Raw genomic sequence first — 24,702 nt, forward strand, 5'->3', positions numbered from 1 at the left:
TAAAAGTGTGTATCTGGAGAAGTTTAGGGCAATTGGTTTAGGAGATTAACTTTTGAATTGGAATGTTGTTTTGGGTCATGGATTATGCTGATGCTACGGCACTCTACAGAGGGTGACATATTTATTATGGTTCATGAGTTTTGCTGATTATTGTTTAAGATTAAAATTAACATGGTTTTTACTTTGAACTTTCACATATTAAAACTGTGATCATAGAAATGGAAAAACAAAGAGTCTTGGAGAGGCTACTCGCACTGTTTTCCAGAATTGCTAGCCTTCTGACATATAAACTTTGGTGGGCCCATCCCTGTTTTGCATTTTGGCTAACAGTGACAGGTGGCCAGACCCACTTTGTCCAATAATATCAGCTACTTGGGAGGCTGAGGCAGGCGGATCACTTGAACCAGGAGTCTGAGGTTGTTGTGGCCTGGGCTGATGCCATGGCACTCTAGTCTGGTCAAGAGATTGGGACTCCGTCTCAAAAAAAATTTTTTCTAGCTTTTCTTTTCCCAAGAGCTTTAAGTTCAATTTACAAATCCTTGTTATTCCATTTTAAATCTAGTACTTTTTCATATAAAGGTAAAAGAACACTTATCACTTTTTCTTTATTACTGTTGAATTAATTCTTAAGTTTAGTAGATTCAATCTTCCTTAAAACTTAATAGACTTACTACCTTAATCAAATTTTCTTAGACATTTCAAACTACAATTATGAATTTAATATGCCTTATTTTTTCAAACACTTTAAATGTCCAACAAGACAGACAAGTCTAGAAAGCAAAATCTTTCTAAGCACTTAAGCAACTGTTGTAAATTAATTACCTAAATTTATAAATGTAGCAAATCAGATTGCCTTGCCTATTTCAAGAACCTTAAATCTGGGTGGCACCCGTAGCTCAGTGAGTAAGGCACCAGCCACATATAGCCAGGCTGGCGGGTTTGAACCTGGCCTGGGCCAGCTAAACAATGACAAGTGCAACAAAAAAACAGCCAGGCATTGTGGTGGGTGCCTGTAGTCCCAGCTACTTGGGAGGCTAAGGCAAGAGAATAGCTTGAGGTTGCTGTGAGCTGTGATGTTATAGCACTCAACAGAGGGTGACGTAGTGAAACTCTGTCTCAAAAATAAATAAATAAATAAAACCTTAAATCTTACACAAAGCAGAACAAGGATCACAGAAGGAACTGTGCTGTGTTCATGTCTCTATTATATTTCCTTTCTGAAGTTACCGGTTACTCCCCCAACGAAGAGTTCAGTATTTTCTCCCAAATATTGCTAATGGCAACCAATCTATTTCACTTTCAAATCTGTGGTTTTGCCCACTGAGTTTTCAGATACTTACTGACACAGGACATTGGTATATGCTGGTTTTGAGGACACATGATAGATACATCTTGGGATGGATACGGAGAGAAGAGATGCGTGTTCAGCACTGAGCCCTCAAGGCCCATACCTAGACATGGAGTACTGCCTATGGAGGCAGAGGAAGAAAGAACGTATACAAGGAAGAGGCAGAGCAAGATGGCCCAATAAAAACTTCCAGCAGTTGTCCCACTGCAGGAACACCAAATTCAACAACCATCCATGCAAGAAAGCACCTACAGGCCAGGAGCAGTGGCTCGCGCCTATAGCCCTAGCATTTGGGAGGCCGAGGTGGGTGGATCCTTTAAGCTTAGTTCAAAACTAGCCTGAGCCAAGAGTGAGACCCTGTCTTTACTAAAAATAGAAAAACTAGCTGGGCCATTGTGGTGGGTGCCTGTAGTTGCTACTTGGGAGGCTGAGGCAAGGAGATCACTTGAACCCAAGAGTTTGAAGTTGCTGTGAGCTATGATGCCATGGCATTCTACCCAGGGTAACGGAGTGAGACTCTGTCTCAAAAAAAAAACAAAAAAAGCACCTTCATAATAGACTTACTACCTTAATCAAATTTTCTTAGACATTTCAAACTACAATTATGAATTGAATATGCCTCAGTAAATCTCTGTTGAATGAAACATTAAAAAAGAAATAGCATGTAACTCCTTGTTGGTCTCTTAATTTGGGGGAAGGGAAGTTTTACAAGTAATCCCAGCAAATTCTGCCTCTACATATATACCCTTCAGGGTCTAATACCCACTAATCAACATGTGTGCTTGGACTTGTTGCTCAACCTTGTTCAACTCAGATCCCATAGGCTTGGATAAGGATTGGATTCCTAGGCTTCCTTCTAACATCCCATGAGTCTAAGTCAGGGAGCATTGTAAGCAAAAGAAGGAATATAAGAAGATACACGTATTTTTGGAAGAAAATGAGTTGGGCAATTAGACTAGAAGTGATAACTGCTTCCAATGAAGATCTATTACATGCTTTAACCTTTAAAGGAAGGTGTCTTAATGTTTAGGGTACAATCATTTTTAGATTAAAATGTAGCTTTCTGAACCCCCTACTCTTCCCACCAAGGTTTTATTTATTAGTAGGTTTGGGATGAGGCCTAGAAATTTGTAAATTTTTAAAATTTTATTTAATTAATTAATTTAATTTCTTTTTGGAGATGGGGCCTCACTTTTGATCAGGCTGGTCTCAAACTCCTAATCTCAAGTAATGTACCTACCTCAGCCTTCCAAAGTGCTAGGATTACAGGGGTGAGCCACCAAACTAGGATTGTAAATTTCTTTTATGTTTTTTAATTTCATACACAATTCTGATATAGACCTAGGTTTGACCATAAGAACTCAGAAAGTTAGACTTTGAACATCTGGGTGATTCACTTTCTACTGGAGATAGTAACAGTTCCTGCAACAAACTTCAGAGAACATTATTAAGATTCAGAAATTTGACAAATGATAAAATGCTGAGGCTGGAGTGGTCCCCATGTCAAAAACTGCAGGTCTTGGCAGCCTATGTTAGTAAGGGTTCTCCAGAGAAACAGAACCAAAATTAACCAACAAAATTTAAGAGATGGGAAAATTCTTTAGAAAGTGACAGAGATGGCTGGTTGTGTCCCAAATGTACATTCCACCCATTCCTCCAAGGGAACAGAGCCCTTCCCCTTTTTTATGTGCACGTACAGTCACCAGGAATAAAGACTACATTTCCTAGCCCCTCTTGCCAAATTCTGGCCAAAGAGATATAAGTTCAGGTACGACTTCTGGAAAGTGTCTTTAAAGAGCAAGGGTGAGCCCTCACTCTCTCTTTCTTCCTGCCTTGCACACTCCAATAGATAGAGTCCAGTAGATATCTTGGTTAATGAGGCAACCTTGAGCATGAACGTATACAAGGCCACATACAAGGCAGAGCAACAAAAGAGCAGCATTGGTACCTGATACTGTGAAAAACTATTAATCTCCTCTAGGATTCTTGAGGGTAAGAGAAACTTTAAGCTTATTTTGAAGTTTTCTATTACTTGCCAAACCTGTGACTAATTTGGCCAATAATAGTATCTAATACTTATTGAACACCTAATATGTGCCAGGCAGTGTTACAAGTGGTTTATGTCTATTAACTCAGATAATCTTCACAACAATTCTAACAGAGAGATCACTATCACCCCCATTTTACAGATGAGGAAACTGAGGAATAATAAGGCTATGTAATCTTCCCAAGGTCCCAGGCTAGTGTCAGAGTCAGGATTCTAGCACAGACTGACTAGATCTAGAGTCAGGGCTCCCACCCATTATGCTGTACTGCCTCTTTATTTCAGGGGTCAAATCATCTATCATCCATCTATCTATTCATTCAACAAATACTAATCAAGTGCCTGAGAACTGGAAACTTCATGATGAGCCATATTGACAATTCCCTGACCTTACAGAGGATCCAGTCTCAGAACAAGCATGTTATATTCTAGCACCTCACAGAACCCAAAGGAAAAAAAGGGGGGAAAGGAGAGCAGAGGGGAGGGAAGAGCTTTTCTAGGACATTGATTGTTTGGCAGAGTGGTCCAACATTGATTCTTTAAGGTTTGGTGGGAGATAACTTCTCAATTTGGGCCTAATTGGATGAAAGAAGTGAATGGAGAATGAGAGGGGAAGGCAGAGTAGTCAGGAGTAAGAAAAAGAGGCTGGTGAGTCTGGTCAAGAGATCATGAAAAGCCTTATAATTAGGACCACAATTCCACTTCTGGCACTCTGATAAGATAATAATACTACATAATTTAAAAAAGTTTTTTGTTTTAAAATATAGGAATAGCAGATATAAGGAGCAGCCACTACCTCAGGGGCTGATGTAAAGCACCCAAGGAAAGGACCCAGTTCCCTTCCAGCCAGAGGAAGCTGGACAACTTACAAAATGTGAAAAATATATTTGCAGGCTATATATCTGATAAAGGACTAATAACTAGACTTTACAAAGAACTCAAGTAAACCAGCAAAAAAAAAAAAAAAATCAAACAACCCCATTAAAAAGTAAGCAAATGACATCAACAGAAAGTTTTCAAAGGAAGTCTAAAGGCCAAGAAATAGGTGGAAAAGTGCTCAAAAATTCTACTTATCAGAGAAATGCAAATCAAAACCATAATGAGATATCTAACTTCAGTGAGAATGGCTCATATCAAAAAGTCCCAAAGCAACAGATACTGTCATGGATGCAGAGAGAAAGGAACTCTTGTATACTGTTGGTGGGACTGCAAACTAGAGCAAACTCCATGTAAAGTGTAGTATGGAGTTACCTCAAAGAACTAAAAGTAGATCTACCTTTTGATCCAGCAATCCCACTACTAGGCATTTATCCAAAGGAAAAAAAGACATTTTACCAAAAAGACACTTGCACTCAAATGTTTAAAGCACCAAAATTCATAATCACATAGACATGGAAACAATTCAAGTGCCCATCAATATACAAGTGTATTAATAAAATGTGGTATGTGTATACCATGAAGTACTACTCAGTCATTAAAAATAAAATGGTGATCTGATACCTCTAAGTGATACATGGCAAGAATGGAAAAACAAATACCACATGCACTCAATACTAAATTGGAAGTAGTTGATAAATACTTACATGCACATATGGAAGCAAAACGTAATGGAAATCAAGTAGGTGGGAGAGCAGAGGAGAGGTAGGGTGAATTCACACCTAACTGGTACAATGCACATATTCTGGGTAAAAGACACTTTACCTTATAACTTTGACTATAGTTTCACAAATGCAAATTATGTAACCAAAATGTGTGTGTCCCTGTAATACTCTGAAATAAAAATTAAATTTAAATTTAAAAATTTTAATAAAAAATGATTTATTGATTATAACAGGGGAGGGATTGCCTAGTAAAAAGAAAAGAGAACTCTAAAGTATAAAGGAATAACTGATATAAGGAGCAGCCATTACTTCAAGGGCTCAGGTAAAGCACCCAAGGAAAAGGACCCAGTCCCTTCTCGCTGGACAAGCTGGAATTGAAGAAACTTGTGTGTATCACAGTAGCCTAGCACTGAATGCAAGTGCTGTTTTGAAAAAATATCTAAGTGCATGGGCAGCGCCTGTGGCTCAATGAGCAGGGTGCTGGCACCATATACCGAGGGTGGCAGGTTCAAACCCAGCCCCGGCTAAACTACAACAACAACAAAAAAAAAAATAGCCGGGCATTGTGGCAGGCACCTGTAGTCCCAGCTACTCGGGAGGCTGAGGCAGGAGAATCGCCTAAGCCCAGGAGTTGGAGGTTGCTGTCAGCTGTTTGACGCCACAGCACTCTACCGAGGGCAATAAAGTGAAACTCTGTCTCTACAAAAAAAAAGAAAAAAGAAAAATATCTAAGTGCAACATACATGTGGGAAATACACAGCTTTTATCAATGCCAATCAACTATGGAGCCAGATCACACAGTGCCATATACAGATCCCCAACTATTCTCTATATATACAGCTGAGCTCCCCAAGTAGAAGACATTTTCTTATTTCTTTTTTCCCCCTCTGGATGAAGGGCTCAACTACAACTTGAACTTTACCTTAGAAGTGAAAACAATGTAACCTAAACATTTGTATCCTCATATTAATCTGAAATTTAAAAAACTAAAAAAGATAAACATTGTGTATACACTGGGTATAGACAATGAGCTCAATAATATACTTTGAATATATAAACTTTGAAGCAAGACTCCTACTAAACTGTGCCTTTTTTCCACTAATTTTTTTCCTACTGTAAAAGCAAAAATGCTTACTGTGGATAATGCAAAGGTAGAACAATAGAAGACATATATCAATCATATTCCTGCCACTCAGAAATAGTACTTTGGTATATTTCTTATATACAAATAGTTGCTTTTCTTTTTTCTTTTTAACATAGCTGTATGCATATCATATCCCATATGAAGTTTTATATATTGCCATTTTTACTTAACACGAAAAAGCATTTCTCCAACTCTTCATCAACTTTTGTTGAAGAGCCGGTGGTGAATTATTCTACATAGAAAATGTTTACATTGTTGTTGAAACTACCTTAAATGCTGAGTATACAATATGACAGTCTGAAGATATTAAATAGTTTACTTAACCACTTCCTCTTTGGCACTTTAAAGTTCTATTTTATTTTTCCTATTATAAACAATCCCATAATGAACATCATTATGCTTAAAATCATCTCTGGTAGGCCTATTTCCTAAAATGGCTGTCTCGTATGTGAAATTACCAGTTTAGATGGTACAAACACGTTTACTGTCACTGAGGAAAATCTAAGATCACAGGGTATCTCTTTCTAAACATGGAAACCAGTAGCTTTCCCTTTTTCTACAGGACACTAATCCAAACCTCCTTCTGTGCCCTCTAGTACTACCAAAATAGGACCACTTGCTCACCTATCATCTCTTCCTTCTCCAAAAAACACTACGCAACCCTAAATGACAGCCTGACCCGCTGGGAGTCTCCACCACTTTGGGGCCTCATTTGTCCCCTTGCTGTCCAGCTGGAAGGTGGCCTGACTAGAGGCGTTAAAGAATCTCCTACGCTCTTTCCGGAACTGGGGGTGCCCTAGGCGCGGAACCCCAAGCGCAGGGGCGTGGTAGGGTTCGGTCGCCCCGCCAGTAGACAGAGAGGCTTAAAGCAGTAGAACTACAGAGGGGGCCTAAGCCATTTCACCCCTTCCTTCATCCCGATCCCGAGATTGGTCCTTAGTTCCCCAACCCAGTCTTTTCTCCACCTCCTCTCCAGCTCCTACCCTTCCCCGCTGGTCACCAAGTCCACCCTCCATATCTTATCTGGATTTCCGAATCTTCCCAGTGGTTAGGTCGCTGAAGTCCCAAGGTCGGGTGGGCGGGCATCTCCTTTCTCCTCCCCTTTTCTTCCCGCATCATCCAAGCCGGTCCTACTCTTCACAGTCTGGGGTCCCCGCCACTCCAAGATTCCGACTACTTTGCAAGACCCCCCCCCCCATTAGACACCCATTATCTCCACCGAATCTCTACGTTGACTGCAGACGGATGGGATTGTCCCTCTGTCTTTCCCGCCATGACTGACTTTCTGTCCTATTCACTCACCCTAACTCCCATCGGTCTGCGAGTCCTGAGGCTATGGCCTTTTTGTTTTACCCAGTTTTGTCCCTCTTTCATGACAGTATCTCTATCCCCTGTACGTCCCCCCTCATATGCCCCTCCTGTAAGTCTGTCCCCCTGCGCGTCCGCCTGTGTGTGTATTTTCTGTCTGTTCCCGAATGTGATCCTCTGTTCTTGACGTCTGGCCCTCGGTGCAGCGGGACCCCTGCTCACCATCCCTCCACCGGGTCGGAGAGGCTAAGTATCCTCCTCCCTTGCCCAGCCAACTCTTCCCTCTTCCACTTTCTCTACTTTGAACCCATCCCAGCAGAGTCCAGGAAGTAGCCTAGCGCCGGAGACTGGCGGCGGTGGCGCCCAGTGAGGTGCACCAGCGGTGGCAGAGGCCCCGCCCAGAGAGCAAATGCGGCCAATGGTTGAGTGAAGGCGGGACTTCCGCTGTCCCGCGGAGGGCGGGGGAGCGAACTGTTGTGGTGCGGCGCGTTGGGCGGGCGGCGGCCGGGCGGCCCAGGGGCTGCTGCTGGGGTCGGGGGCGCAGCCGAGAGGCTGCAGGGGTGGGGCGGCCCGGACGCGCCGCGGGGCCCGGGCGCCGCGGGTTCGAGGCCGGGCCCCGCGCGAGGAGGCCGCGCCACCCCGGGGGAGCTGCCCGGTAGCGAGTTTGCCCCGCAGCCGAAAGAAGGCGGGAGCCGGCAGGGGCCTTCGAAACCCTCTGGCATCCTGGGCCGAGAGTCCCTGGGGAGCGGCTGCTTCCCGGGACGTTGTCCCGGACGCCTCCGTTGTAGGGTAACGGTTCTGGGCCCCCGGCAGTAGGCGCCACCGGGTGACCCCCGGCGGGGCCCTGCGAGCCGCGGGAGTCGACCCCGGGGCTTCGAGTGGGAAGGAACGGGTTTCCGGAGCCGCGGAGCCGGGGGCTGAAGGAGCCGGGCCTCTCGGACGCGGGACAGGGCTGCGCCGGGTCTGGAGACCGACTCTGGGACTCGGGTGTGGGAGTCTGGGCGACCTGCCCCGCGGCGAGCGCGGCCGCGGAGTGGCCTAGAGGGGACCCTCCACCAGAGGGGCCAGCCCGGGGCGGGGAAATGAACGGCTTCAGCACCGAGGAGGACAGCCGCGAAGGGCCCCCTGCCGCCCCCGCCGCCGCCCCGGGTTACGGCCAGAGCTGCTGCCTCATCGAGGACGGCGAGCGCTGCGTCCGGCCCGCGGGCAACGCCTCCTTCAGCAAGAGGGTCCAGAAGAGCATCTCGCAGAAGAAACTCAAGCTGGACATCGACAAGAGCGTGAGTCTGCCCCCACCCAGGTCTGGGCCCCAGCGCCTGGCCGCTCTCCGGCCGCTGCCCCTGGGTGGGTCGGGACTCCCCGGGCATTCTCCGCCGTGGGCCTCGCCGCCCCTAATCTGCACAACTGAGGAGTTGGTCTCGGGATTTCAAAGGCCGCTCCAGCACTGACAGGCTCTGACTGTGATTCTGCCCGGATCCTGGAGGTTGGGGGCGGGGGGTTCGCGGACTCTTCCCGCTTAGGGAAGATTTGTCAGCAGTTTCTAATTTGTTTTATTGGCTTAGATATCGCCAGTGAGAAGTGGGTTAATTTCGTTGGCGCACGAAGGAGCAAGAATCGGGGAGACAGTAATGAAGGGTCCGGGCTCTTTTCCAACTTTTCCCTTTTTCTGGGAACCGGGTTGCTCCTTAAGACTGAGAAAGGTGGCAGTTATTTTTCAGTCTGCCGTCTCCCGCGTCCTCAGTTTCTGCAGAGGATCACCGTGCTAGCTGCTTCTCAGGCAGCTGTGGGATTGGGTTTTTCTAGGATGTGGCAGCGAATAAGGCCAAGGCCAGGTGTTGGGAGGTGGCTCTTGCAGATACAGACAGGAGGGGGAAAATCAATTTTCTTTGGGGTAGCTTCTTTCAAAATGCTAGGGTGGAGATTTAAATCTGAATAGGATTGCCCTGCTCTTTGTGTCTTTTTTAGGAGAACCTTCTCCTGTATGATTTCACCACTGCTAGTTAACAATTGTAAAGATGTGCCTATTGTCAACCAATTAAGAACTTTTTAGTTTGACATCTGTTGGTGCAATCCTTAAGTGACTGCTTCCTGATTAGAAATTAGAAATGAATTTGGGGGATGTTTAATGTTCAGTTAGACTGGCTGAGAGCCTAGGTGGTTAACATCCATTTCTCTTTTAGGACCACAGTTTCTCCACAGTTAGGAGAAATCAGAGATTGCTTGTTAAACCAAAAGCCCCACTTTTCCACTCTGATTTTGCAGTTGAAACTGAGGCCCAGAGATAGGAAGTGACAGTGCCAAATATACACAGCACCTAAGAGGCAGGTTAATTTCTTAAATATATCATCTCATTTACATCCAAGCCCTATGCATAAGTCTTCATTAAGTCTTTAATAAATAAAAAATTTTCCTTGTCATTTCTTTAGACTCTGTCGTCCCATCCCCCATTTTTTAAAAAGTTAACAGTGATAATACATTCGTAGCTGTCTTACATGGACAGGGACGATTTTAAATGTTTGGGGGTGAGTTAATAGCTTTCTTATTACAAATCTCTATCAATGCATGCATAAATGGAATTTTTCTTAGAGTAAATAACTGGCTATACACCAATGTGGTCCTTTAGGTCACATTTTGAAGTGAAATGCTTAGTTCTAGGACAATAATTCCTTCATTTGGAAATACTGCCTACCCTCTGTGTAGGTTGTTAGAAACCTTTTACTTGAGCAGCTTATAATATTTTCCAATCTATAAAAAGTAGAAACTTTCAGTCCTTTTAAACCTTGTGTATCTTCACATCTGAATAATGTTGCTACTACAACTAGTGCTCCATTTATTCACTAACCCCATTGGAAAACCTATTTGAACTGTGTTGGTCATTTCACATGCACTGTCTAGAAGAGAGGCAGGGTAAGTATAGTACTAGCATTCCCAAAAGGTAATGCTTCTGAAGGAGTAGGGCTTCGAGGTGGAATCACTTGCAGTTTGTTTCAAAGTGGTGTTGTAGAGTCATTATTTCTGAAAGAGATTCTATTTATTCTCATAGGCTTGGGCAGGAATTCAATTTCAAGTAACTGCTGTGTTACAAGAATTTTTAGCTGTTGCAGAAAGTGAAGCAAGGGGGAAAAAACACTTGAGCCTTTACTACCACCCTCCTGCACTCACCCCACCCCAAAGGCCACTGAGCTCAGAAATTTCTGAAAACCAATATGTACTTGAAAATGACCAAGAAGAAAATGATTGTCTTGTAAAAGAGTCTAGCAGAGAACTGTTTAAAATAACAGCACAAAAAATCCAACTTAGGCTGTTTAACTCATTTTACGTAGATATTGTGTTCTATGATTTATAAAGATATAACATGCTGTATGGCACCTGTGGCTCAAAGGAGTAGGGCACCGGCCCCATATACCAGAGGTGGCAGGTTCAAACCCGGCCCTGGCAAAAAAAAAAAAAAAAAAAAGATATAACATGCTTGCAGACATTCTTCCAGTTGACATGTTTCCACTATTTTTCCTAAAGAATAGTAGAAGTTGAGAACAGTATAAAGGAAAGTGTTGAGATAGGAAAGGACATATACCTAGGGTCAGAAGACCTCGATAATGTTGGCCAAGTCATTTCCCTGGATGGCTTCATTTTACCCCTCTAGAAAATGTGATTAGCTAACACTGTGGGAGGCCCAGGTGAGGCAGATGATCACTTGAGTTCAGGAGTTTGAGACCAGCCTAAGCAAGATCAAGACCCTGTCTCTACTAAAAAGTGGAAAAAATTGGCCAGGTATAGCACGTGCCAATAGTTGCAGCTACTCTAGAGGCTGAGGCAGAAGGATCTCTTGAGTTGCTATGAGCTAGTCTGAGGGCGTGGCACTCTAGCTAGAGACTCTGTCTCAAAAAAGAAAATGGGATTGGGGCCAGTGGGGTTGCACTAGTCATTGCTAAATTCTTTTCCAGCCAAGATTCCATTATTTTAGTGTCCTGAGCTGCAATCTCCCAGCCAAGTTTCAGAAAGTCACCTATTCTGCCTTTTGTTCTCCTACCAAACTTGCCACTCTATGAACTTAAGCAGCTTAATCTCTGACTTTACATGACAACCTACCCATAATATGGAGGGCCAGCTACCTCTTAGAGACACACAGAGTATGCTTTGGTGTGCTGTCTCCCTGCAGAGATGCTTGTCCAGTGTGCTATACACGATATGTACATCAACTAGGTAGGATTCTTTGGGACAGTGGCGCATGCTGTGTCTGAAAGTCCTTTGACAGAGTTTCTCAATTTGTAATCATGTAAGTGGTAGCTTTTACTGGCCTAAGCCACATTTAGCTGTAAGGGACTGCCTGTACTTACTCATCAGCAATTATTAAGTACCTGCTGTCTGCAAAACACCATCACAGTACAAACTTAAAACTGTAATCATGAATCACTAATCCAACCTCATGGAAGTGATAATTCATCTGAATAAACAAACAGTTTTCATTATTCTCTCCATGGAAAGATCTGAATTGGTGCTGCTTACCTACCACCTTACTTTTCTCTTTAAGGATTAAGGAATAAACTCAAATTCAGAAGTCTCTCCAGAACATTTGTGCAACATCTGTTTCAATATCAACAGCCCCAAGTCATTTATACAGACATTCAATTTCTGTAAGGTTTTTTTATTTGTTCTCCAGCCAACTCTGGAGGATTTTTAACATCTTAGCTGTTGTTGCCACCTTTACTTAATAGAATGCCTCCAGCCTATATTAGAAAATTAGTGGTAGTGTCACCTTTTATGTGGTTTTTACCTTGTGAGAATTTCCACATGTCTTTGCACTTCTCTTTGTGGATCAGATGATAAGTAATGGAAGAATTATAAGTTGACACATGGGGATAAAGTTTTTCAGAGAGTTACCTTCCAGTAGTAGTAGCTATTGTCAGTGTAAAACAAAACGTCCCGTATGCCAATACTATAGCTCCTTCTTCCCTGCTTCTCTCTCTTTCAGGGCAATACATTACAGTCCACTGTGAGTTCTTAACTCCTGCAAGTCTTCCGAAAATGTCACAACACTCCCTACTTCAAAAACCTTGAGGGAGGGGTGCTGCCTGTGGCTCAAAGGAGTAGGGCGCAGGCTCCATATGCCGGAGGTGATGGGTTCAAGCCCAGCCCCAGCCAAAAATTGCAAAAAAAAAAAAAAAACCTTGAGGGACTCTGTCTTGTTTGAAGGAAAACTTCCCACTCACCCTTTCTGTCTTCCTCTTTGAGAACTCTAAATCTTGGCTTTCTTTCCATCTGAAATGCTTCCTGTCTGCCTACAAATCCTCCCTTCTAGTCAAGGCCCCTCACCCTAACTATCTCAATTATAGCTATTTTTTTCTTTGCTGAATCTGTACCATTTATTATCTTTATCATTCCACGGTGATTTGGTTTATACTACATTGTCAAATGTAATGTAGTGTTGTCTTTATTTGTTTCTTATTCTGCAACTCAGTAGTAAGCTGGAACTTAGGACCTGCACCTAGTTCTTTGTCTGTCTCTCCAATGTCTTGCAATGGAGAGGAGCCCCATAATTTGACAGATGCCTGTTACTGCTTCCAAGGAATTGGCAACTCTGACTTTGATTTCTTTCCTATCAGGTAAGGCACCTATATATCTGTGATTTCCACAAAAATTTCATCCAGAGTGTCCGAAATAAAAGGAAGAGGAAGACAAGTGATGATGGGGGAGATTCTCCTGAGCATGACACTGACATTCCTGAGGTAAAAGTCAAAAAAATCAGCTTTAGAAAACTGTAAGAATGGATTCTAATCTGATCCTTACCTCTGACCTGGTCCACCTTTTGTTGCTAAGAAGTAATTTTAGTCCACTTTGGGCTGGCGCCTGTGTCTCAGAGAGAGGGTTCCAACCCAAACTGCAACAAAAAAGCCAGCTGTTGTAGCAGGCGCCTATAGTCCCAGCTACTGGGGAGGCTGAGGCAAGAGAATCAGCTAAGCCAAGTGCTGGAGGTTGCTATGAGCTGTGACGTTATGGCACTCTACCAAGAGTGACAAAGTAAGACTTTGTCTCAAAAAAATAAAATAAAATTTTAGTCCCCTTTGCTATGGTTTATGTGAAAACTGAATCATAGAATCATAGTACTAGTGAATCTGAGAGCAAAAATCTACGGGTCTGACAGCCCTATGATGTAGTAAACAGGCGCAGAGACCAAGGCCACATAGAAAGTTTGGAGTCTAGTTCTTTTTCTGATAGAACATGTTGCCTTTCTTTAAGAGGCCCTGCTAAATGCTTACATACAACCACAATGTTACATTTTTTTATTTTTTCGAGACAGAGTCTCAAGCTGTTGCCCTGGGTGCCTGAGTGCTCTGGTGTCATAGCTCACAGCAACCTCTAACTCTTGAGCTCAAGCGATCCTCTTGCCTCAGTTTTTTATTTTTATTTTTAGTAGAGACAGGGGTCTCACTTTTTGCTCAGGCTGGTCTCGAACTTGTGAACGCAGCTCTGGTGTCATAGCTCACAGCAACCTCTAACTCTTGAGCTCAAGCGATCCTCTTGCCTCAGTTTTTTATTTTTATTTTTAGTAGAGACAGGGGTCTCACTTTTTGCTCAGGCTGGTCTCGAACTTGTGAACGCAAGCAGTCCATCCAGCTTGGCCTCCCAGAGTGCTAGGATTACAGGTATGAGCCACTGTGCCCAGCCCACAATGTTGAATTTTTTAAAACCTTGTTTTTCCCATTAAAGTTAGAAACTGAGTATGTATGGTTTAGGGGAAGTCTCCTCCCCTCTTTTTTTTTCTGTTCTTTAAAATGAAGGTGTAAGTTGTCAGTTCATACCAGGTCTGATTTTTCGGTCACTCTGATTCCTTGACTCCTAGTTAAGGCTTATTGCCAACAATCCATTTCAAAGCCATTTAGTTTTATTGGGCCAGAGTTTCTCAACCCTGGCACTGTTGACATTTGGTAAGATAATTCTTTGTCATGGGGGCTGTCCTGTGCATTATAGATGCCAGTCACACCACCCTGTTAAGTCATGACAATCAAAAAATATCTTTAGATAGTGCCAGACATCCTTTGGAGGAACAAAGTCATCCCATGTTGGGAACTACTGCACTAGACTGTAGACGTCTCAAACCGGAAGGCTGTCTTCCGTTTGAGGTGCCAATGTCTATTAAGTGAGGCTTCAGGAAGGAATATTGGATTTTCTTTCTTTCTACCTGAATTGTTTTCACTTAAGGCTCAGCAAAAGAAGAGCCATTTATAGTGTACATTGAATATTTGACACATGAATATTTCATAAGGCAGACGCCTGTTAGCACTAGGAGTGAAAATGACTGTGTAGGAATAGAAGGAGGAGGTAGGCTTTTGTCTGCAGATGTGGAGGAAACCTTTGAAAGTCTGGCCCTTTCCTTCTGCCCCTCCTTGTGTCCTGTTTTACAACGTTGGTTTACAGTACTTTGCTGTTGCCTTTAGCATTATTATTAGCATTATTATCATTTTATAAAGAAATGGGTGTATTTGATTTCTAAATGCTCATCACCAAAGGAAAAAAGTTTTGAGGAATGTTTTAAAAAGAATGAAGGACTTTGGTCCCTCATATTGATCATTCATTTTGTTTTTAAGTGCTCTCCACCTGCCTGAAGCAAGAACATCTCTTTTAGAGGCAGGTAAAGGCAGCCCAACTTTCTGGGCCTTCAATATTTCATGACTGTGCAGCTTTCTTCTCTTCCTGTATTAGAAAAAAAGGGGGAGGGTCCCCTTCCCCTCTGTTCTCCAGTCGTCTGCAGAGACCCTGGCCCTAACCTGCTGGTTTGTACATTCACTACCGTAGCTTTTGAACTTTCCCTGGAGGGTTGTTAAGTTGCTAATACCTGAAGGCTGAGCCTAGGGAAAAAATATTTGAAAGCAGCAGTTCTTCCCGCTGCCCTCCTTCATGCCCCTCTATCCAACCTGCTACCAAGTTCTGGCATGTCGTCCTCCAGGATATCTCTCCAGTTTTTATCTTTGCTCTCCATCCTTGGTATCCCCCTCTAGCATCACCACCCCTCCCACGTTCAACTTCATCATCTCATTTCTGGGTCATTGCTATTGTATCTCCCTCAATACCCCTCCTCCCAGCAGTCTTTCTATGCCCCTACCAGATCGGTCTTCCTGACACATCACCCTCCACCACCTAGGATGACACTGCCTGCTTTTCTAGACGTGATACCATCTAGTCTCACCTTCTAAACCCACTACAATAGCCTGTGACCCACCCCATCCCGTATTGTCATCTCCCACCTTTCCGTGCTCATGATCTCCATCATCCCTTACTCTATTCCTAACTGCCTTTCCAGAGCCTGCCCCTCCTCAACTAGGTTCACCTCTACCAGCTTTCTAGGATCTGTCCACCTCAACTAGAACTCTTTTCTTATGGTTGTTTTTGTCCTCCCAGCCAGTTACTAGTTCTCAGTGGACAATTTCTAAGACCTCTTTGGTAGCCCTCCCCATCCCCACCCTTACCTAGTATAGTGCTAGGCACATAGTGGGCTCTCATTCTCCTGGCCGATCACATCAGGTGATGGTTAACATGTTTCTCCTTTTCTTTCTAGGTCGATCTGTTCCAGCTGCAGGTGAATACTCTACGACGTTATAAACGACACTACAAGTTGCAGACCAGACCAGGCTTCAATAAGGCCCAGTTAGCAGAAGTAAGTAGACAAAAATTGCCAAAAAGAGAGAGCCAGTATTATGCTTGTTTTGATGGTGACCCGGATTCTCCCCTACCACTGTATATTTGCTAATTGTAATTTCCTCCAGAATCCTGGAAGCAACTCTCTATTCCTCTTTTAGGTAACTTAGAATTCCACAGCTTTAGATCTGGAAAGGTTCCAGTTCCAGAAAGAAACCAAGGCACAGAGAGGAAAGGACTTGCATAAAATCACACAAGTTGGGGTAGTAGAATTGAGTATGTAATCTGGGACTCCTGATTCTAAGGCCTTAGCGTTCTTTTGTTTATTCATCTATTTGAATCTGCTTTTGTATGATTTTTGTATGGAGGCCAGGCGAGGTGGCTCACACCTGTAATCCCAGCACTCTGGGAGGCTGAGGCGGGTGGATTGCCTGAGCTCATGGGTTCAAGACCAGCCTGAGAAAGAATGAGACCCCATCTCTAAACAAAGTAGCCAGGCATTATGGTGGGCACCTGTAGTCCCAGCTGCTTGGGAGGCTGAGGCAAGAGAATCGCTTGGCCCAGGAATCTGAGGTTGCTATGAGCTATAATGCCACAGCACTCTATCAAGGGCAACAAAGTGAGACTCTGTCTCCAAAAAAAAAATGATTTTTATATGGATATGATCCTTTCCATTAGAGCAGCGGTTCTCGACCTGTGGGTTGCAACCCACAGGAGCTGCTTTTTTTTTGTTTGTTTGTTTTTTTGTAGAGACAGAGTCTCACTTTATAGCCCTCAGTAGAGTGCCGTGGCGTCACACAGCTCACAGCAACCTCCAACTCCTGGGCTTAGGCGAATCTCTTGCCCCAGCCTCCTGAGTAGCCAGGACTACAGGCGCCCGCCACAACGCTTAGCTATTTTTTTGTTGCAGTTTGGCTGGGGCCGGGTTTGAAGCTGCCACCCTCAGTATATGGGGCCAGCGCCCTACTCACTGAGCCACAGGGGCCACAGCATTAGCAAGGTTGAGAACCACTGTATTAGAGTAATCATCCCAAAACCTTTGCTAGTGTTCTGGAGAAGCTATTTTTCTTTCTTTTTTTCTTGATTTCTTCTACTCTGGTGTTGATAATGGAAGTATTTACTGTTGTGAATGACACCCAAGAAAGTTTTTTCCTGCCAAGTTCTTTTTTTTTTTTGCGGTTTTTTGTTTTTTGTTTTTTTTTTGACTGGGGCTGGGCTTGAACCGATTACCCACGGCATATGGGGCCAGCGCCCCACTCCTTGAGCCACAGGTGCCACCCCAAGTTTTTTTTTTTTTTTTTTTTTTGCAGTTTTTGGCCAGGGCCAGGTTTGAATCCTCCACCTCCGGTATATGGGGCCACAGGCACCACCCTCTTGCCAAGTTCTTAACACAGTTTGGAGGGGGAAAGATGCTTCACTGGCCATTTTTTTTAAATATACTGACAGCTTGGCTTGGTAATTCTATCTTTGGCAGTCATGTGGGTATTCTTTCATTCCTCTTAATGTTTTTTTGCCTATTGTGGAAAATTTGAAAAATGTAGACAAGAAAAATATAATTTTACTTTCCAGAGATGATCCCTCTTTATTCGAGGTCTCTTTTTATCTATTCCATCCACCTCAGTCCATTCAGAGCTTTTTTTAAAGACTCAGAGCCTGAGGCTGAGGCAAGAGAATCTCTTAAGCCCAAGAATTTGAGGTTGCTGTGAGCTGTGACATCAAGGTACTCTACTGAGGGCGACATGGTGAGACTCTGTCTCAAAAAAAGACTCATAGTCTGGTTGTTTTTCAGTACTTCTTTTAGTGATTTCTTGCCACTCCATTTTTTTCCTTAAACATCTCCTTCACTAGTGTCCTGGTAAAATACAGGCACATATAACTCTCCCCTATTTATAGGAACCTTGTAACAAACATTACCCCTTTGCTGCTATTCACCCCTGGTGGGAGGAATCGGATAAGGTGGAATAAGAGGAGACCTACATTATCAGGACTTACAAAGTACCAGGAATATCTTGTAGACAATGAGCTTTCCTTCAAATCTGATGTATCTTTTCAGAGGCAGCTCAAAGGAATTTTGGGGTTCAGACACTTATTTAACTGACTGTTAATTTGACACAATTTTAAAAAGACAGGTTTTTGCTTGGTACCAAGGCCTGAGAGATTTAGTAGCAACTGACCAACTAGAGCAGTCCCAGTCATTTCCTCCATGGGATAACCATGAAATTATGCCACTAAGATGGAACTGTACTTCAATAATGTAGGTTAAAGGATCAGTTTTGGAAGCCTGGAATCCAAAGCACCTGCCCTCTTAAGGGAAGAAGGCATTCAGAGTTCTATAGTCCTGCAGGAAGTTTATAATTCCCTTTATAGCACTAGAAGCAACTCCCTGTTCCCTCTTTTGCATAATTTAGAATGTATGGCCTAATTTTTTTACAGCATTTAAGAGAGTTTGGGTTTTTCCCCCAATGTAGACTGTCAGCCGACATTTCAGGAACATACCTGTGAATGAAAAAGAGACCCTTGCCTACTTTATCTACATGGTGAAGAGTAACAAGAGTAGACTGGACCAGAAATCAGAAGGCAGCAAGCAGCTTGAGTGAGGATGAAGCACATCTCAAAGGAATGAAGTCTAATACTTAATACACAGGTGATGTCTGCTACATTTAAGCCCATAAAGACTGTTAAATTTTATTGTAAATAAAAAAGTTTGAATGATGAATACTGTAAATCTTTTTGGTCAGGAGGATTATATTCTCATTCAGCATGTGTATAGAAAGACTTTCATCTAAGATAACTTGTGGACTGAAAAAATGGGATCATAAAAAGTAAAGAAAAACTATGTATTGCAGCATTCAACAAAGCATTAAGTCAGTTCTACTGGAAATGTGGGCTAAGAAATGTTTTATTAGTTACCTTATAATACCAGGCTGCCACAGGTGAGACATAACCCTGGGATAGCTGCCAGGTAACAATTGATGGTGGAGGTGCATGAGCAGACCAAATCTGGACTTGCATGCTGCCCACTGGGAACATAGATATCCCACATGCTTTGTTGCCAGCTTTGTCGTTTATCAGCAGATCGATTTGACATTGGTTACCCTCACTTGCCCTGTGCCTTGTACACAGTAGGCATTCAATCAGTATTTATAGGGTAACTGAGCTTGTAACATCTGTTTCACACCTCTTTTCACTGAGATCTCTGCCATTTCTGTTGTTTGCCACTTAACTGCCAGAGTGTGGAGGAAATCCTGATGCACCAACAAGGAAATTTCCAATCAAGGATTTCAGGACAGTTGCAGTCACAAAGCTCTATTTTTCAAAGTTCTAGAAACACTGATACAAAAACCCTCAGAGAAGACACAGTCCTTTGTACACCACCCCTCTATGCATCACTCTTTGGGGTGAAGTTATATATTATGACTTCAGCCAAGCTCTTGGGCAATAAGTGCTTTGACATGCAGAGATATTTAGTGAATTGGGGCTAATGTTTTCAGAAGTATTAATCCTTAATTCACAACCACTACAAAAGCTGCCAAGGACCATATGATTCCTGCTCAGAAGTCCAGCTGTGGGATTAAAAACCTGGCTGGCCTTGATTCTCTGGGCTCTGGTCAGCAGCAAATTATGAGTTTGAGCAACAAAGGTCAGTGTGGTCTCATGCTCGTTTTTGTGAGCAATCTGTCTCCCTCTTAGGGAGAAACATTGCTAAAATAATTTTTTTAAGTATTAATAATTACCTGATTTTTTTTTTTTTTTTTTTCAAAAAAGTGGATTCCTCAATCTAATCCCGTCAGAGCCAAAGTATCCTGTGGAAAAAAAGCTTTATATCCAAAAATACACTTTGCAAAATTCTCTAATCAATGTGATAGGGGTCAAAGGGTATGGTGGGGGGGTGGAGAAAAAGATTTGGATTCTAATTTATGACCATCTTGACATATATTATGGTCAAAGGTGTCATTTTCTTACTCAGTTTCAATTCTGAGTTATTTTGTAAGCCTTAAATAATAAAAGTATCAATGGACAGCTAGCCTGGCAGAGCGTTTCACAGATGGCTTAATCTGAGCAACCTCACAGTGAGGTCAGAACAGACCAGGGTGGCAGAGTATCTATAAGTCTCAGTTCTGTGAAGCAGAGTACCATGCTGTCTATGGAATGAGGACAGGGCTACCACTCTCACTAAAATGCAGTGTGTTCCATTGCAGCAAAGCTTTCACCTATGTTCAATGCATGTCCAGCAGATTGCAGTCTTTTTAATTAAATATGTGTAAATGAATGTACATAGAATATACTCTGGACTACAAGGGGATCTTATTTTGATACACCTCCTGGCTGTGGATGGCATGTCAGGGTGCTCTGTGAGTGTTTTTAGTAGTTCAGATGCAGTGTGTAGTTAGAAGATATCTCCTTAAAGCTAAAGGATATTGATATGGGCATCAGGAAAGCTCATCAGGTGCTGGAGTTTGGGGGCAGGTGGAGCCTGTAGGTTAAGGCATCCTTAACCTGCCCTGTGGAAATGTCCATATCTTTTTGAGAAAGAAAGTGTATTTTTCTGATATTTAAACCAAAATTGTGGCTATGTAGGTCATTTCACTGTTTCCTTAACAGCAAATCTGTTTTCTCAGTTGAGAGAGACAGCAGTACATGTCTGCACAAGAACATGTGGTGTTAGGATCCATCTGTTCAAATGTGTCTCTAAGAATGCTTTGTTCCAAAGGAAAACCTAGAGAAACTTTCTGTCTTCACCTAGATGCTGTGTGCACCATCTTTCCTCTAAAGAGAAGTGCTTTTGCAAAGTGGAGGCTATGGGTATCTTTTCAACCTTAAAACAGGTCAAGTGAGAGAAAAGACAAAGCTATTTTGAACTTCTGTGTTTCTCATGTGCAGAAATCTGTTCTTTCATCAAACCACTAAAACCACTTGCCTTAGCCTCTTCTGCAGATTCTGATGGCTTTATCTGTGGGCAAGAGACTTCTGCCTGTGAGAAAGGGGCAGGACCTCCAAAGTAACAGGGTCTGGCTTCAGGGAGCAGTGGGGTTTGGGGAGAGCAGTGTTCATCGTGGCTACCTGCATTTTTATACCACCTGTCAGACTTGCACTTCTCTCCACCTGTGACGTCGCAGCATTGCCTTCTTTGCTCTTGGTGCTCCTGGGAAAAACTGGAATTTCAAATCCAGAATTGGCATTGTCTTCTCCATAAAGAGTATGGTTCCTGCCTCAGTTCCAGCTTGGTATGGTTCTTTCATATGCCCTGAAAGTTGTCACATGGAATCATCAATATCCTGCCATTCATGTTGTTTCATTTTAAGATTTTTCAAAAACAAATGGACAGACTTCTTATTTCAAGGAGCAAACTCTTAGGTTGGCAATAGCATATGAAAAATATCATAGCTGAATCTCATGAAAGATTGAAAACCAAAGGATTCAAGACAAGCATTGTAAAATAAAGAGGAATTTTACTTACGTGTTACAGCTGCCGAGTTGTTAGATGTTCCTGTCTTAGCAAAATGGTCACTGCTCCCCTTTCAGAGAACAGATAGTAACAATTATTTGCAGCTGGAATGTTGCAGCTAACCTTAGTGTTTTTGACTCTTTATTTTGTGGGAACTTTTTTGTTAATATCCTGAGGGCAACTGCCAGATGGAAGGGGGGGGGGGGAGGACTTGTTAAGAGGGTCTTGCCTGGTTGAAGTAGGCTGTCCCAGGTGTGGATCCCAGAGTAGTTATTCATGGAAATCATCTGAAGGCTCTCAGTAATGACAATGACAAGATCCAAAAGTTAGGAAAGGACCGTTAAGTCATCCAGTCTAGTCTCGGCATAGGTGCTGATATTCTGCATCAACCATCCCACCAAGGTTGAGCACTCTGGGCTGAAACATCTCCAAGGACAGAGAACTCACTACCTCTTCGGGAAGCCTGTTCTATCTTTATACACCTCTGGCTTTTCTTGTTCTCTTTAGTTTCCTTCTTAGTTTCTGCCCCCTGGGGCCATATGGGACAATTTATTCTTCTTAGCAAAGGACCTAATTGCTGGCACTGCTCCGGAGCATGTTTGTCTTTTGGAAAGGAACAGCTATGAAACATACACTTTAGTGTCCTGACTGTCCTTATATCTGAGCATTATTATTCCATTGAGTTCCATGTTGGAGAATGTTGAGAAAACCCCATTAGCCAAGTTATGCTCACTTGTTCTTGCTGGGGGAAGGAGGTGGGCAGAAAGTGATGTTGTCTGCTAAAATATAACCTCCAACAGACAAGGCCTTAGTTCTGTGTTTGTCCCATAAAAACTGATGTTCAAGCATCACTTAGGACAAACTTTAGCTAGAAGATTTTAAAATAATCTCATTCCTTTGCATGGAGTTTAAAGGTTCCTTGGTTTCTGAGGGCTTATACCTCAAGATTCCTGTAAGGACTTCATACACTGTTTTTACTAAGAAAATAAAGCTTAGGAACTTGGGGGTGGGGGCTGCATGTCTTTGTAGAAGTGCCATATTTTCAAGTTGGAAAGTTCTTAAAAGTTGCTGTTGTCCAGTTTTAGATACAGGGAAATTAAAATTCAAGAAGACGACTGAGGTCACATGGCACTCTCAAACTAACCCTTAGTCCTCTTGACCTGTCCAGCACTCTTCTCACTTTCTGACTTGCAAGATGACTAATGCAGTCTAAAATAGCACCCTCAGATTCTTGAGACCTTATAATGGAGCAGAAGTTCCCAGGGCCAACCTGGCTCTCAGGGACTATGAACCAACCTGCAGAACTCAAGGTTGAGTGAAATGATTAGGCCAGGTGAGTTTTGCAAATCAAATCTAGCCTATAATTTCAGACTGGAAAAGCCCTTGTGGGAGACATAGTATTGTCCTGGAATTTAATCTCTCAGGAAGTGGGCTTGGTCTGTGATCTCTTGGTCAAACTTCTGCCTTCCAGGCAAGCCTTTAAGGTTGTATAAATTCAGTTGGCCCTGGCTCCTGGTCCCTGTTTCTGAGTTAGGCTGTCAAACTGAAGGACAGGTGAACTCAAGACATGCCCTAGGAAGCATGGTGCTTTAGGGGTGCCTTTTTATTCCTCTCGTACTACAGACAGTTTCTAAGTTTATGGTTAGGAAGGGTAAAGTTGGTTGGATGTTTGGAGGTAGAATCCAGCCTGGGGTGCAAAGTATGATCTGTTCTTGACAGAAATGTCTACATTCATTATTTCATCCAGCTTGCATCTTAAAACACAAATACTTCAGTTGCTTTCACTTAATGAAAACATTTGCCAATGACAGAGGGTTGTATAAGATCCCTGTTTTACATTTCTATTGTCTGTTATGCTCATCAGAGTGTATTTGGGGTATGGGTTTTTTTTTCCCATTTTGTAACTGCCTTATTGAAAAGTAAGTGCCCTTCCATTCCAGGCCTCCTCACATTGTACTTGTTCCCTGCCAAATTTGGGGGATCATTTGTATTTTAATTTTGTAATCTATGGCTCTGTACTGTTGAAAGGCTCTCAATTCTATAGGGTCTCCTTAGTATATAATATGTATGTGACTTTTCATGTTACAATATCACATAGATGGGATGGCCCAATTTTCGCTCTTAATAAACAATTTGAATGAGTAAGAAACACAGCCTCTTGTCCCCATTGAATTCCTGTGTAGAATTTAGATGCTTTCATTTCCACATTTGGACTGGTTGTGTGTCACAGTTATTAATGATAATGACCTTTCCTCCTAGTTCCAAATACTAGCACCCACATTCCCACGGCACACCAAGGAGGTTGGGTTAGCGCTTGATTCCTGCTCTCCCACTCATTCACCTGGCAAGAGACTGACCAGGTCCAATAGCCCAAGTCTGGGGCTTGATTTCTGTGTAAGATATCACTCTGTGTCTTCAGTTATCCATCTATAAAATGAGAGTCCTAAATAAACTGAATGAAGAACTACAAATTGAAATGCCTGCAGAGGGCAGGCTCCAAACTAGAAAACTCAGATGCCCTCTAAGGGCAGCGGCTACTCAGTTCCTATTGTCACGTGGGAATGCTAACCCTGTGGCTAGGTCTTGTGATTTGACCAGAGGAACTAGAAATCCAGATCTTCATATAAATATCAAAATGTTTAAATGTCTCAAAAACTTATTTTTAATAATGTATGGGTTGGTGTTACTTCTCAGGCAAGTCACTGCACATTACAGTTTGGAAAGCCTGGGCTATATGAGCCTTTCTGATGGAGGTCCTGGAGGCTTAGCAAGATGAAGCCCCCTGTCCAGACTCACACTACTGAGAAAGAGCAAAAGCAAGCCTCAGGCCTGTCCTTTTAAATCTGTCACTCATACCACTCTACCAAACCTTTGTCCTCTTCAGAATGAAAAGGAAGAAATGCAATAAATATTTCTCTTCATCATATTAGTTAAATAGATGTAATATATCCTAGCTCGAAAATTTTAAACTTCACAGAAATTTAAAAAGTGCAGAGGCTCCCTTCACATCATCATCCTCTGCCATTCCACTCCCCTGTAAATGGCATGAAGAGTGACTTCTCATGAGGTGTTTATAGGGTCAGGGAGTCCTAGCTGTCATCAAGAGCCTATGGAATTAGTGTTGGATTGTTGCTGAAGGGTGCCATCATTCATGGAGTCCTTGAGTTGATTTCCTTT

At 42.9% G+C, this 24,702-nt stretch overlaps 1 protein-coding gene across 1 annotated transcript; it reads left to right on the forward strand.

Moving 5' to 3' along the window:
- Positions 1 to 7,887: 7,887 nt before the first annotated feature.
- On the forward strand, positions 7,888 to 23,674 carry SAP30L (SAP30 like). The gene is made up of 4 exons (XM_053566877.1): positions 7,888 to 8,725; positions 13,049 to 13,171; positions 16,000 to 16,098; positions 18,548 to 23,674. The coding sequence occupies exons 1-4, from the start codon at positions 8,528 to 8,530 to the stop codon at positions 18,674 to 18,676; spliced, it is 549 nt and encodes a 182-aa protein (XP_053422852.1). The 5' UTR covers positions 7,888 to 8,527; the 3' UTR covers positions 18,677 to 23,674.
- Positions 23,675 to 24,702: the final 1,028 nt, after the last annotated feature.

Source organism: Nycticebus coucang, chromosome 17, assembly GCF_027406575.1.
Source record: "Nycticebus coucang isolate mNycCou1 chromosome 17, mNycCou1.pri, whole genome shotgun sequence".
Taxonomy (NCBI): domain Eukaryota; kingdom Metazoa; phylum Chordata; class Mammalia; order Primates; family Lorisidae; genus Nycticebus; species Nycticebus coucang.

Coding starts and splice junctions, on each gene's coding strand:
- SAP30L (XM_053566877.1), top strand. CDS start 8,528: ATGAACGGCTTCAGCACCGAGGAGGACAGCCGCGAAGGGCCCCCTGCC. Junction 8,726..13,048: donor AGCTGGACATCGACAAGAGC/GTGAGTCTGCCC, acceptor CTTTCCTATCAG/GTAAGGCACCTATATATCTG. Junction 13,172..15,999: donor ATGACACTGACATTCCTGAG/GTAAAAGTCAAA, acceptor TTTTCTTTCTAG/GTCGATCTGTTCCAGCTGCA.